The sequence below is a fragment of the Amblyomma maculatum genome, chromosome 7 (genome assembly GCF_055883805.1).
Source record: "Amblyomma maculatum isolate TAMU_Amacu chromosome 7, ASM5588380v1, whole genome shotgun sequence".
Classification (NCBI taxonomy): domain Eukaryota; kingdom Metazoa; phylum Arthropoda; class Arachnida; order Ixodida; family Ixodidae; genus Amblyomma; species Amblyomma maculatum.
The window spans coordinates 74,299,413-74,315,373 of NC_139350.1; the positions used below are offsets into that span (position 1 = coordinate 74,299,413).

The window sequence follows — 15,961 nt, forward strand, 5'->3', positions numbered from 1 at the left end:
GAAGGCTATCTGTAGTAAATAAACCGAACAAAATCCAGGAACGAACGATGTAGTTAACAGCGTTGTATTTCTGCTAATGCTGAAGTCCTGGACTCATTTTGTGTGCCTATTATTTTCTTAAAGTCCTTATTTTTATTGCGTGTACCCTTTTTGAAACCACTTTTTTTCTTTCAGTCTGCTCATCATGCATCGTTCCTTTGAATAAAAGAACAAAGATTGTATTTCAGAGTTCATATCTTTATTTTGGGTCAGTAGTGTTTAAATCCGAGTCCGTATCCGAGACCCAAACCGTAGCCACCGTAACCGAGGCCATATCCACCGTATCCAAGACCGTAGCCAAGGTGTCCGACGCCGTATCCACCGTAACCCAGTCCATAGCCAAGGCCGTAGCCGCCGTAACCGAGTCCGTAGCCTCCAATGTAGCCAGCGCTGGCAACGACCACAAGAAGGGCGAGGGTAGCGAGAATGGCCTGCAAATACCGCATGAAGTTCCAATAATAAAACACACGAATTTCCTAGCATAGAATTTACTATTTACTCCACGTCGTAAACACGCGCACATATCTTTATGAGTGAAACAACAGTGTTAATATTTCGTTTATTCTTACCGTCTATGACGAGACTGAAAAGTCCTGCAATTTTCTTACTGGGCATATGGCTTAGTAGCCGAAATAATTACCAGAGCTCTTTAACCCTGAAATGTATTCCTGCTTTGTACGAAGGAAAAAAAAATCGGAGTATATATTGTTTGTTACGTATAATCACCGTCAGGCTTTGTGCCCTGGGCTATCTGTAACACTGCGTATCAAAATGGAGCATGACTGGTGACATAACGCGGTAATCAATTAATAGCTACAGCCGTCCAGCCTCGTACAGCGCCGGCCTGGGCAGTTTATTGCATGATTTCAAAGAGTTGGCTTGCATCACCTACGCAACTCGCTCGCTAAAAACTTTCGGCTCAAAATATAAGGCACAACAGCGCAAGCCACAAAAAGACGATAATGGGAACACGAAATGCGTGCAGTACTGTACATGTCTCGTCTTTCCTTTCTCGCCGTTGTCTAGCTTGTTCTGTCTGCCTTGTGATGAACCAACTAGCCCCGAGATGTGTTCCAGAAAATATGATCGTTGACTCACAAATCGATTCTGCAAGAGTTTTGCGTGGTTCCCTCGACACTTTGTACCAAACCAGGCTAGTTGGCTGGAAATAGAGTATTAAGCTTTCGGCACAGCTATCATTAGCACACCATTTTATTACAGCAGTAGCTTCTTTTTTTTTTCTGAGGGCGTCATGTACACAAAAAAAAGCTAATAAAATGTCCACAACGTTATGCCATTAAGCCATGAACAAGCAGGCACAAGCAGAGGCAAGCATCCAGTTACCTACAGAATGTACCTCATTACAACAGCCTATTTATAATCTGGCTGAACCCCGCTGCGGTGACTCGCGGTTAGGTCGTTTGCCTCCCGATACCGAGAACACAAGCTCGATCCTGCCTGCGGTGGCCGCTCATCGATGCAGGCGATAACCAAAGCGCTCGTTTACTGTGCAACCTCAGCGCACGTTAAAGAATCCCAGGAGGTCGAATTTATCTAAAGCCCTCCACAATGGCGTCCCTCCTAGCTAAGTAAATTTGGTTTTTAAATGCTGTAAATGAAACGAAACAAACTGGCTTTCCCCTCAACTATTTCTTCCTGCCTGCATAAATGGCTCTTGGCCACCTAGTCTAGACTCAACGTAGTTCCAATAATTAACCATGAATCGTGACTAAAGCAATGCCACAGGCATTCTAGCAGTTACCCAACTGTTGGCTTCCACTTTGTTTTATCTCAGCTTGTTTCTTTGTGTAAATCTCAGTGTGATAAGACGTGATCAGAAAAAAAAAATCATTTGTATATCATCAGCCAAATAAGATCGTTTCCAGTCTTAAAGCGTAGTCAAATCGTTGGTTGAATATTTAGGCAAAAAACCTCAGCAGCGAGTATTGACAGTGATGCCTGCAACACTAGTCCTTGTAGGGTATTCTATTTTACTGTTGTGCACATCTTATTGCGAATGGTCAGACCTTCCGCTGAGTAGCAGTTCAATGCATTTCCTGCACTAAAACCGAGTAGTTAAAGCTGAACTCCCATAAAAGCTCAACTTTCTGCGCTTTTGAACGCAATTGTGAGGTGGCTGTGGAATATTGCAAAACACTTTTATGAAGGTATTGTTAGAAATGGTACAACCGTCTGATAGGATCAAATTTTAGCTCCCGAATTTTTGTCTTGCGCTCAGGAGTAATGACGACAGTCGTACGAGCCAATGGGATGTGTGTTCGAAAAAAAATACATACAAACTACAAGCCTGGCAAGGATGGACGCGCGAATACATTCATTCTCATAGTACAGTTATACACTATTCAAAAAAAAAATTTGCTTCAAGAACTTTTTGCAAGAACTTCTGGTTATGATTTAAGAGGTCACAATTGGACAAGCCGTGCTTGCTGCAGTTAATAGCACCAATAATTGGCAAAATCAAAGAAAATTTACTTTTCTGTAACGAAATGCGAAGCGTTAATCTAGCACGTGTTTTGGCCTTCATATGGCTGAAATTGTCGTTGCAATAGTGCCACTGGGGTCTCAATCCTAACTGCTGCTTAATGGAGAAACGGGTGAGCAGACAGTTGGACCGACGGAGAAGGTGCGCAGTAGAACATACATACATACATGCATACATACATACATACATACATACATACATACATACATACATACATACATACATACATACATACATACATACATACATACATACATACATACATACATACATACATACATACATACATACATACATACATACATACATACATACATACATACATACATACATACATACATACATACATACATACATACATACATACATACATACATACATACATACATACATACATACATACATACATACATACATACATACATACATACATACATACATACATACATACATACATACATACATACATACATACATACATACATAACTTTAGAGCGAGACCTCTACTACTACTTGTAAAACAATTCTTCGTCCGGCTCCTACTCAAAGAATTTCAAATCATACCAATGTCAAACCTAGCACACATGCCAAGACCAAAGATGTATATACCATATTTCTGACTGTATACCACGCAGCACGCAGCACGCGGATGCCTTTGCATTTCTCGCCTGTTTAGGTGAAATGCAAATGCACCCGTTATGTCGTAGGCCGAAAGGCGCTGACAAATGTCCCCTCCGCTACGTATTGGGATCGGAGTCATTATCGTATTCGCCGAAGAATCTGAATTAATTGTCCCGCTCCTGTGGCCTCGACGCGATGCGGTCACCGTCTTGTTGCGTGTCGTGGTTGCCTGCGCGCTATATACTTTTTTCTAGAACCAATCTGAGGCTAGACAGGTATGTTTGGTCCATAATTTACAGCAAGCATGACATGGCATCATGACTGCTCGCAAATATTTTGCTATGTGCTCAGTAAATGCTGCCAACTTTTTGATTTGCCCACTACCAGCTTGCCCGCGGTCTCACCTTCCGGGTAGACTCTGAACCTGCTGTAAGCTGGGATAAGCAAGTCAGCTATGAAGAGATTACCGAGCACTATCGGCTAAATAGGGTAGAATACCCCCCCCCCCCCCCCCCGGCAGATAGAACACTAAATAACAACCAGTAATGCATCGGCAGGGGCTTGCAAAAGATTTTTCCGAAGCCATACCATTAGCCATTGGTAACCAGAAGAGTTTTCAGACAGATGCAGACTATGTGAGGATAAGGCGGATCTGGTACATATGTAATGGCCGTGTCCAGAAATCGAAAGTATAAATCACGACACAAAAACAGAATTCTGGGAGACTCTACTGTTCAGCTCACACCCCGAAACTCAGCTAGGTATATTCTCCGGACCGCCGTCTAGGCAGGTAGGTTGACGCCTATCCTGTATCTGTTGAAGATCAATGTTTTACCAGCACAAGCATAGAAAGACCAAAAAAATAGGACTTGACAACGATTGTTGATTTATTCTAGAATATGCTCTCTCGACGCTGACTTGTGTAGATGGCACAGCGAATGCTACTGTATACCTAGTGAATACAGTTCTGGGCTCCGCAACTTCTTCCTAAATTTCATAAGCCCCGCCGGGGTGGCGTGGTGATTAGGGAGCTCGAATACTGTGACCAAGGAACCAGGATCGCATCCCGGCCTCAGCGGCAGCTTTTTAATAAGGGCGAAAAGCTAGGCGGCCGTGTGCTGTGCGATGTCAGTGCACGTTAATGAACCCCAGGTGGTCACAATTTTCGTAGCTTTCCACTACGACGTCTTTCAAAACGTCGGTCGCTTTGGGATGTTAAACAACACAAACAAACAAAGTTTCAGAACACTAGATCTACTTATTCTGAGCATCTTTTCAAAGGCGGAGAGCAGGGTACGTACTTCCGTTTTCAGAGTACTTTCAAGCATACATGGCAGTAATTGAATTACAGTAATGAAATTACTGTAATTTTATTACTTTTCTCGGTAATTTGTAATGTAATGAATTCCTTTTTCGGGTTGGTAATTTAGTAATGTAATGAATTACTTTTTCGCAGTAATTTCGCAGCAAAAGCAATTATTCCTTTCAAAATTACTTTTACTAAAATCGCCACTACTCCTTCAATAGACGACGAAGTAGAGTGCCGCGAAAGCAGGAACGGCGTGCGGCAAGCAAAGCCAGCGTAACGGATCGGCAAAGGGGGACAGAGTTGTGCAGAACAGTGCGTCTGAGACATCAACCATTCTCCAAGCAGCAGGATAAAAGGCGTCAAGGGAATGCTAGAGAGATGGTGCAAGAAGGCTGCAGCTGAGAACTAGTTTGGGGCGCGGCGTACCGGCACTCCCTGTTGCGTCGGCTAGGGCACAGCGCATGGTGCCTGGTTACACTCAACACCACGGGGCGAAGGAGGATTGGGGTTGGGGGAGATAGGCAGAAGGGCCCATGACGTGAGGCACCATGGCTTGAGCATTACTGAGCAGTGAGCACAAATGTGCCGACATCGATTCTTGGGACTGCGGAAACAATAAATAACCTAGCTTCTCGGGCGCTTCAAATGGCGGAGACAGCTCCGGGCCAGCAAGACGCTGGGTTCGCCGGTCATTTCAGGACCGGTCGACCATGTTTATTTTTGTTTGTTTTTTTCGCGGTAGTCTTGTTTCTGTAATTGCACGTACTGTAGGAGAGAGGGAAGGAATAGCTCTCTGGGACGGAATTTGGCGGGAAGACGAAAGAATGTGGGTGCTTCGCGTCTGGAGAACAAGTTGTTTTGCTTAGTAGCTTTGCTTAGTTTTTGCATGGATGGAAACTAGAAAGTAATTTAAAAGTAATTAATTACTCAGTAGAAGTAATTGTAATGTAATTTCAATACTTTTTGGGAGCAGTAATGAGTAATGTAATTTAATTACTTTTCTGCGATTTTCAGCAAAGTAATTAGTAATGTAATTTAATTCCTTTTCAAAAGTAATTTTGCCATGTATGATACATACATACATACATACATACATACATACATACATACATACATACATACATACATACATACATACATACATACATACATACATACATACATACATACATACATACATACATACATACATACATACATACATACATACATACATACATACATACATACATACATACATACATACATACATACATACATATATGCGTACGTACATACATACATACATATTCCAGCGCCAGACATTCTGCTGAATCGAATGTCCACAATGTATTACATCCTATCGGAGGGGAAACATCTTCAAAACACTGCTAGTTTTACTAACGGCCACTGATGTTAACTGCAAGCATGGCACACTCTACAGGAAGCGCCGTTGCATTTGCAGTCATGAATTTTAACCTTGGATGGTAGTAAAACATAGTCCTGAAAAACATCTGTCAGGCCAACTGCTTGCCTGAAAAATACCAGTTCCAGGACTGGTACGAGCTTCTCAATCTGTCTGCCTCGTCATGACGATGTTGGCATGTGCGGCTGTATTCTCACGTGCCATCAGTCATGTGAGAGTACAGCGGTACAAGTTAGTGGCTACTGCCTGCGTCTGGGTGCGTTAGCTGTACTTACAACGGCCTTCATGGTGATTGAATTCGACGTCTCGGCTGGACTCAGAGCAGCTGTCAACTGTGTGCTCCGACGTCCCGCCGTTCCGCCTTATATACTCGAGCGGTCCACTGGAAAGCTAGTGGCGGCGTTATCTGCGTGTACAGCGCGGTTACTGCCCGCGGGTTAGTTACCTGTATGCTCCGAGGGCACTCTTTCTCGAATTGGGCAGATCGCAGTTGCGAGATCCGGTCAGGCGCAGTATCTCCTCCACATTGTGGGTGCAGGTATCGCCCTTTGAATGACAACGCCGCTGTGAAAGTCAGGGAGAGCCGAGATTAGCTGTACTGATAGAGGTACTGGCAATCTTAGCGGGTCTCCCTTTTTTCTTCGGCGCAAACTCTTGCATTATCGGGCGTTAGGTCGTTGTTTACGTTCAGCATGTGCGTTTTTTTTTTTTTCTGTAGCTCCGTTTCCTTGGCAAAGTTCAGGCTCGGCAAGTGAACCTACACTTTTCTCCTCCCGATTTGCGATTTATAAAAGCACACGTCACAGCCCTGGCACCTGATGCAGCGCCTTCCTAGCCAGAGTGCCATTGTTTTAGCGTTTTTGTTTTCTGTATCTGTGTTGTTTTTTTCTTGGCTTGGTCACGTTTAAGCTTGAACTGCGGAGTCGTATTTCTCCGAAGCTAGAGTAGATTAATACGTCCGGACATTCCACGCCGGCTGAACGAATCTTTCTTCCTGTTTCTTTTTTTTTCTGGTAGATACGCCCAATTATGTGCACGCATTGAAGGTATAGTTACCAACGGTTCAACACTCTCCGCTATATGCATTAACGGCCTTTTGTCTTAGTCGGCACAAAGTAAATGGCGCACCGCTGAGAGCGCGATTCCGTAGCCGCGTTTTTAGCGTTTCGTTGTCTAAGTAGGCGATCTGTACGGTGTACAAAGCCGCAATAGGTTAGGGACCCAAAGCGCTCCGCTTATTGAACTTGTTCTTTTTTTGACTGGTCACTTGGAGTCGGCTCCCGTAAACTCTCTTTTTGTATGTTTCCTTTTAGCTTTCCTGTCGTAAATGGCCTTCGGACTTTTTGTCACTTTCCTTCCACGCGCCTGCTTAGTTTTTGACGTGCGCGTGATTTATGTACTCGACCACAAGTGGGTGTGCAAATGTTCCTGTCCGTCTAGACAGAGGCGTATATCGCATGTCTTAATTTTACGGGGCGTTTTTCCGGACGGCAGACAAAGATAACTCAAGAGTCCTTCAGCGGCCATTCTCGTGAGACTACGCCCTATTGAGGCAATCCGGAGCCCCGTCTTCAAATGCTATCCTTTGCCAGCCGCGAGACTTTAGTGGCGCGGTTAGTATCCTTCTAAGCGACTCATTCACATTGTGTTGCTCTTTTCTCTACCGTGTATTTATTCTTATCCCCACCGCTTAGCCTCCTATTCGATTCGCAGATCGAGTGAATTGGATGAGATTGAATTAACGAAAAATATTCGAAATGAATCAAATATATAGTCGCAGGTGTTTGAATAATGTTGTATTACCAGACATAGAGGTCGAGCTAGGCACGCCGTAGCGCTCGTCGACGACTGTTACCAAAAGAGGGAGCGCATCCGACGTCGGAGATTAGTATTATTATTAGCAAAAAACGACTGAAAGATTGGTGGCTTAGAAGCAGAAAAGTGACATAATGTTAATAATGTAGAAACAAAAATTCAATAAATAGAATGATAGTATATTTACCCAAACCGATAATTAAGATATAGGGAGAAAAATGACATGATAGCTACTGCTGCCACCCCGTTTCAAAGGAGACGCTCCTATATTTCATCCATCCATCCATCCATCCATCCAGATCAAGTCCAGAGCAAGGTGCTGCGACTGTTACCCGCAGTCTCCTCCACCATGGATGGAAACAACATAAATTATTATTATTATTATTATATTATTATTATTATTATTATTATTATTATTATTATTATTATTATTATTATTATTATTATTATTATTATTATTATTATTATTATTATTAGATTGGCGTGTTCAGCACCGCGACATGGCCCATTCGTTTGGCGCTGCTCGGGGTGCTCAGTCAACGGCCGAATAGTTTCGGAGCGCGCGGCGGGGTTGCTACGGCCTATCCCATTCTGACGGAGAGGGGGGTGTGGCCGCACCTTTCGCGGCGCCAAGACGCGCGCCTTCAACCCTTCGGCCGCCCTTCTACGGCTGCATGCTATGTGACTTGCTGCACCTTGAATATGTTGCTTAGTAAGACGCTGCGGACAACTGTGCTAAACGAAAAAGGCACACAGAAGCACTAATGGTTCCGGTCGCAGTTTTTTCTTTTTATTGACTGTACATTGTGCCTCAACTTATGTGGGGATGACGCTGCCCGAAGCAAGTACACTCGGGAGCAAAGTTTGCGCGATGCGAGTTGGCGAATAAAGTTATTGCTATGCGTCCAAGTACAGTATGCAGCTGAAAAGCAGACAAGCATGGCAAGAGATTCGTGCTCCACCTGCTAGAAGGAATTCCGGCGAGACAGCTCAGAAGCAATCTGTTTCCCGCGATTCCGCAGCCAAAAGAAATTGGTCAATGGTTGCATTCTTGCTTGATCAAATGACTTTTAATTGTCAAAATACGTTCTCAAAAGCGAGAAATGTGATTACGAATTTTGCAAATAGAGCGACGAAACCATGACAGTCTTGTACGTGAGCATGCTGAGCAGCTGGTGTCTATTTCTTGTTCATATAAGGCGAACTTATTGAGTCTGCTTCCAAACGGAGCGTCAAACTGTTCACCTGAGTAGGCAGCGCAGACAGAAAGCTTTTTCCTGAGCTACTTTCTGAGCAATTTAAATATATACCTACATGTCATGCATGTATTTATGACGAAATTACTTCAGAATTGTACCTTCGCAATGCATACAATAATTTATTTCCTATGACAAACTCTTGCGTCTGCGCCCTTGTAGTGCTTGCTTCACACGCGCGGAACTTTTCGGCTGAGTGGCTTATTCGTCAGATGTTTTTTTCGGTAAGCCGCTCTGTCTCTAAGCACTGTTCGTGTTTGACCGTAGGACTTTATATATTTGTTTGCAACTGTTGAATGCTCCCCTATGCCTAACCCTGCCTGCCAAGCAAAAAGCAGCCAGGTCTTTGAATGTGGAAAAATCAGTTGCGTAAACTTTTTCCGCCGTTTCCTTTTTTCTTTTTTTTTTCTCTTTTTTTTCTTTTTTTTTTTTTTTAACAGACGGCGCTCTGCTGGCGGAGCTGTCACCGGGAACGGAACCTTCTCTGGGTATGATTTAAAGCCACGCCTTACGAAAAGCTTCATCTGCTGGCAACGTGTGAGAACTTAGACCAAGCTCTTTCTTGGTGCTCGCCGTGCACCAGGGCGCGCGGAAGTTCGGCATGTTTCTGAAAAATGGAGCAAATTACGCGTGGAATCTGAGGCTACATCCTCCGCGCTGCAGCGTAATCTCTCTACAGCGCGGGCGCACCGACGGAGCCCTTTTCTTTTTTCCGCCGCGGCCTAGAACGCGATGGTCTGCATCCTTTGATTTTGACGCACATAGCCGGCCACAGATAACATAGGTGGCATGGTTGGGTGTAAGTAGTGCGCCAATTTGTGCCAGGAGAAACAGTCGATCGAGAATGTCTCCGGAACGATATTCAAATGCTTCAGATTGAGCGCCCGGCTAATGGAGTAATGAAAAAAAAAAAGATCTGATTTCCCCCAGTGTTGCAACAACAACAGGCAGGTGCTGCAGCTTCTCGCCCTCTACTCGGGCTTCTCTTAATGCTTGAGTCCATTTGGGAGGTTAAAACCCTGAAAACCACACCTAATAAATTATCGCAGCCAGGATCGTATCTAAAAGACAAGTGGACGGGAAAATATCACAATTCCCTTTCAGAAAATACGGAGGAATGACTGCCAATACATATCGCACCCTGGCGATGCGTGTAGAAGGCCTCCATTACATCTCGTGTTAACTTATCGCTGCTGTGTGTGCATGCGTAAAATGAGAAGCATTTTGACTTCTTGTCTCAAAACGTCGACTGAGCAAGACAGTCGCCTTTTGATCTTCGTTATACATAATCCTTCCCATGCTTGCATTTGTCCTTCCTGCGTGTGACAGAGTATTTCCTTGCTTTTTAATGTTCCATCAGTAGCCTACTGACACACCTCTCGGTCTGTCCAATGCACGTGACACTGCACGGGAAGGGGACATAATACGCCATCCCTATTTCGCAAGGAATAGAGGCGATGTACTTGACGCATTTGACAACCATCCCTCTTTCCATATCGCTTCTACTTCACCTGCCTGCACGTTGTGCTCAGTTTCCTAGAGTAAAAAAACTCCACATCAGTGTCAGAACTACCTGCGAACTTCTTTGAGTTCGGAGCTACTGTCAGCCTTTTTTTTTATTCTGCGTTTTGTTGCGTTTCGTTATTTGATAACCCACTTGATAGTCAGCGCTTGTTCGTGCTGTACCTTTATCTTTGTTGACAAGACAAAGCCTCTGAAGTCAGGAAGGCATTACGGAAACACGGAAACAGAGTCTAGGAGAGCCCCATGTAAGAGTACTGGAAGATACATATAGCGACTGCATGCCACCATAGTCGTCAAAAAATAAACTAGGAAAATCCCAATAAAAAAAGGCGCCAGGAAGGGAGACGCAAACTCTCAAGTCTTTTCCACAACGTATTCACGAGGCTACACAACGTATTTCCATAACGTATTCAGAGACCTGCACTGGAAACGCTTTGGGATAAACTTACTCGAGAATACCTTAGTGATAGGCGACACCCTGGCGACATTGACTTGCTAAGCAGTATACAAAGCAATGAATTGTGAAGCATGGGCACCGAGCTAGACAGGCGTACCTAAATGATGGGCGTCGCCATGGTGGTGCACTGGTTAGGGCGTTCTAATGCTGTGTCCAAGAATGCGGGATCGAATCGCGGCCGCGGCAACCGCTTTTTGGTGGAGACGAATGGCAAGGTGCCCATGTCTTGTGTGATGTATGATGTCAGCACAAGGTAAATAACCCCAGGTGGTCGTCGAAATTTTTGGAGCTCTCCACTACGGCGTATCTCGCGGTTGCCTGAGTCATCATGAGACATTAAACACCATAAGCCGACCAACCAAAACGATGGCCAGTGGCCTTCTGGATTAGTGTCCAGAAAACTACAATAATTTTCGACAGTCGCTAAAGGAAGCAGCAGATACGGCAGGTAGCAGCTAGAAGTGATGAGATAATACGTCTTATTTAGAGCAGACAGTGGCCGCACATCTGGACTTCGAAAGTGAACTCAGTACAAAAAAAAAAAGAAACAAACAAAAAAACTAGTGGAGTGGAGCGCATCTACCAGGCACTCTCCAATCATGAATGACAGCATACCAGTAGGACACATGAGAAAACAACATAACAGCTACATCTTCTCGATACTCATTTATTAGGCGGAAACGTGGAAACTAACAAAACGGGTTCAACTTATTGAGGGCAATGCAACCAGCACTTTCAAGGCAATAGTTATAATGTTAATAGACAAAAATAGCAGAGTGGGTCAGGGAACACACGCGGGCTACTGACATCCTAGTTTAACAAAAGAAGTACAAATGGGCAATCGCTAAGTAACCGACTCGATTATAAGAGAGGCCAAGCATAAAAATGGGCTGCAGAAAATAAGGTGGGCAGATGAGAGTATAGGAATTCTTTAACGCGCGCTGAGACAGCACTGCACGCAGGCGCGTTTCATCTCGCCTCCGCGCAAGATCAGGAGGCTGCAGCTGACTCAGTGGCGGGTCATTTAGAGAGATACAGGAGCAGAGATGTGAAGGCAATAAAAACAAAAATATTGAGGGAAATTGAGATTCTTTTTTTTAGAGGAGAAAAAAGTGAATAAAACATGGAAAATTTCCTAGTGACATTTCAATGATTTCTCAGGGATTGCTTCAAGTATAGACTATTTATTTGTTGCTTTTAAAACCTCTACAGCTTGAATAGACGAAAAGTGGCAAGCAACGTTCATCGCCGTTTAGGAGTTTTTATTTAGTTTGCGGCTACATCGGCTATTTAGGGCGCCGTAGCGGAGGGCTACGAATAACTACAATGCCCTCTGGCCTTGAGGGTAAAATAAATGAAATGACATGGAATTCTTTAACGTGCGCTGAGACCACACTGCACGCGGGCGCGTTTCATCTCGCCTCGGCGCAAGCGCGCCTATATATCATTGCCTGTCAAGACGGCATCTTTCATACGTTAGTCCTGCGAAGCAGTGGGTGAAGGCACTTACCACAGTAGCACCAGGCGGCTGAACATAACAAGTCAAATTGAGTGCTTTATCTCAGGGCTTAAGTCGAACAAAAATGCCTGAATGTGCCGCCGCGCAATGAATACGGCACAAAACAAGAATGCCTCAGATACGCAGCTTTATCCGAGTATACACGCTTTCTCGCGGGCGAGGTTGGTTGTTATATATCGGTTCCTTTCGAGAAGGCTGTGCAATAATTCTTTGCGAGATATATTCGAGCTGTCATCCAATGAGCTTTTCGATCAAACAGCTTTACTCAGCATTTGTTCTCCTGACGACAGAAAAGTAAATGCTAAGGTATAGAACAAAACGCTACTAGCGCAGTGGCTTGACGATGTTCCCACCTCTGTTTTGCATTGGCGACAGTCACCTTATTTCAAATATTTGCCCGTTAAAGCAAGCGAAGAAGAAAGTAAAGAAATGTACAATATAGACAGGGGCTCTGTTGGAAACTGTACTGATTTAGAAAATGTACATGTATTTACATTCACTCGTCACGGACGTTTATACACCATATTATGAGTAAAATCGCATAATATAAACGAAACATATTGACAGGAAAGTGAAATATCCTCGGCAATTTTAAAGAGTCACATACGTTCAAGAGCACGCAGGGTCACGTACCAGAAGCAGCAAGGCAGTCAAGGTAGGAACATCAGCAATTCTTGACCGATAATTGAGTCTCATTCAACCGATACGTTTCCTATAGAGTAAGGTACTTTTACCAGTTGTCCTGGCTATTCTCGTTTATATCTATATTTTTCTTTGCAGGAAATTCAAAACAACGGGCATGTAATAATATAGCTTCTGTCGGCCCTCATATGACGAACGTATAAACCAGTGCTCTCCGTTTCTGAATAAGTAGGGTGTTTCTGAGGATCTTCTGGGAGAAACCAGACAAATGCTTCAACTTATGCCGCTGCGTGACCTTGTCATGCACACTTTCACAGAGAATACAAAAGATAGAGAATACTTACAGTGCATGAGAGTCGATTAGCGGTGGGAGAGGTTCTTCCGCGGTGTAATGCCTGGAGGCACTTTTTATGCATGAAACGGCCACTGGTGTAAACAAATTGGCAGTGGCTCAGCTTAGCTATGCGAGGATGTGCGTAGCGAGAGGTACGTTTCCCTGGCTCAGCTTCTTGCGGTCACTGTGTGTTTAGCCACAGTCTCTCGCACACACTAAACACGTGTCCAAGAGGATTGTTCACAAAGTCTGCTTCAAATGTCCGGGTCACAGATTTACTTTCAGAAACACGAATCACGGTGAGACCAGTCACACGACGGACCTTCACATCCAATTCGTTGCTTCCCGTTGACTGACGTCTTCCATAGGCTCCATCTCGGCGGCTATGCGCCGTCTGTTACGCTCGGCAGTCTGTAATTTAAGCAAGCCTTTCCTCTCTCTGTTCGGGCGTCTCCGCTGCTCTATTCGTCTTCTTACGCTCATTCTCTCATTGTTGGGTAGCCAAGGGCCGAGCGCCAACCTCAGAATCGGAAGAGTTAATCTTCTCTTTTCTATACTGCCGTTTATCAGCGGCTAGACTCTTCGGAGAAGGACGTTTTTAAGCGGTTGCCATGCTAACGACGCATGCGCACGCCAGGTCTCTTCCGGCCTCCGCGAAATGCTCGACTGACAGCCCAGTGTAGCTCTCGCTACAAAAGGCAAACGCTATGCAAGTATTGTAACGTTGCACATGGCTCTTACAATGCCACGCGTTTGACAATAAGGCATCTCTTGCACTATTATGCAAGAGATTTCGGATGGACATCAAGTAATTTTTTTTTTCTACCGGCAGCGTATAACAGCCCCCGAAGAAGATTTCAATGATTTCTACGCCACTGCCTGCATGACTTATAAAATGACTTCGTTGTGTGTAGTAGTGTCACTAGAGGGGCGTTAACTTCTTCAACATTAATGAGTAAGCAAACGACGTCTGTTAATGTTGAAACTAAAGTGGTAAGCTAATCACGGGGTGAGCCCACCTCCACGCTCGACCTGCAGGTGACCAGCGCATCTTTCAGTTAAATCATGCAGTGTGATTAACTGGCTTTTGATGCAGTATCACCGAAATGAGGCATGCCACTGAACTTAGTTGACAAACTACACTACACAGAGACACTAAACAGGAAGACATCATTACAAAAGCAGCAAGGGGTATCTGGAGATACCTACAAATAAGAACTTACCCCGACTCCTTGCTAGTAAGCAGATGGTACCCAGTGTTGAAAAAACATAGCAGGCATGGTTCGCAGGATCTGTACATGGCCAAATATGACACAACCACAAAAGAAAGAAGACAGAGGCCCCCTGGGAGACTAATGCTCAGCTCCGACCCTATCTATACGCAACTTGCTGCCATCCAATGGGTTGAAGAGGCCGCCCAGACCCAAAGCTCCGAGCCGTCGTCTAAACGGCCTTCTCTGTTGAACAATCAAGTTGATTCAAACAATGCTCTAAACTGGCACGTTGCCGACCAAAGAGTTGAAGGTTTATTTTGAACATAAGATTTTTCTGCCTAGGTAAAGCTTCATGTGACCCTCCTCCAAGCTATAGTTTGCCTCCTCTTTTTTCACCACACGGTGACAAAATGCTCTAGCACTCATTGAGCAAGTGCGCGCAGTATTAAAATGCAAAAGAAAATGGCAGCCTAGTACTAGGTCTTGTTTATCCCAGACATTCCTGGAATAAAGTTTAGAGAATTATCGGTGACTAAGTTGCGCATAATTAGTACGTTGTGGCTGATTAATCATGATGTATGCTGAAATTGAAAAAGGCGTCCACAATTAACCTGGCTGGCCACCTTATGCGTACGACGTGAGAGTTTCTTGTTCTCCCCTTTAATAACCCTTATATCCTCATTAGCATACAGTGGTAAGCTACAACTTTACGTGAGGTGCCTCATGATGTACTTATCACTGCTCGTTCCCCAGGCTGTGGAAGTGTGCCTGGTGTGGCTAGTCGTTGTTAAGGATGGCGACATCGAGTCGAGGCGGGAGCTGCCACTTTTTACCATCAAGGCAAGAAGTCCCGACCAAAAGAGGTCAACGGTAACGAACGGCGACGGCGAGACGCCACTTGGAGTGGCCATCACAAAAGAAAGCCGGAAAGGAACGCGGGGTTGTTCCGCCGGTCAGTGGCAGCGGTAAACTACGGGCCATCGGGAACAAAAAGGTTCAAGAGGATCCCAGTGTCTCCCGCATGGGTCGGTACCCCCAAGGCGGCCATGCGGTCATCTCCTTCGTCTGGCCGACGGCGCGCGGCGGCCCTTGCAACGCAGGCGTGTGTACCCAGACCTTGAGGCGCCGGCTGTCACCGCTTCTCCAATTCGTCTTGCCGACGGCGCGCGGTGGCTCGTGCAACGCAGGTGTGCCCTCGACCATGAGACGCCGACAGACGCCGATCGACGCAGGTGTGTCCCAGACAATGAGACGCCGGCAGACAGCGAACTCCTCGTGTGCTGCCCTCTACACCGCCACAGCGGCTTCCCCCTTCCCCACCAA

At 45.0% G+C, this 15,961-nt stretch overlaps 1 protein-coding gene across 1 annotated transcript; it reads right to left on the bottom strand.

Moving 5' to 3' along the window:
- Window positions 1-248: 248 nt before the first annotated feature.
- Window positions 249-6,197, bottom strand: LOC146183645 (uncharacterized). Its single transcript, XM_084608391.1, has 2 exons — window positions 6,153-6,197; window positions 249-470 (listed from the first exon to the last, which is right to left on the bottom strand). Exons 1-2 carry the CDS (start codon window positions 6,162-6,164, stop codon window positions 249-251), a joined length of 234 nt encoding a protein of 77 aa, XP_084464517.1. The 5' UTR covers window positions 6,165-6,197.
- Window positions 6,198-15,961: the final 9,764 nt, after the last annotated feature.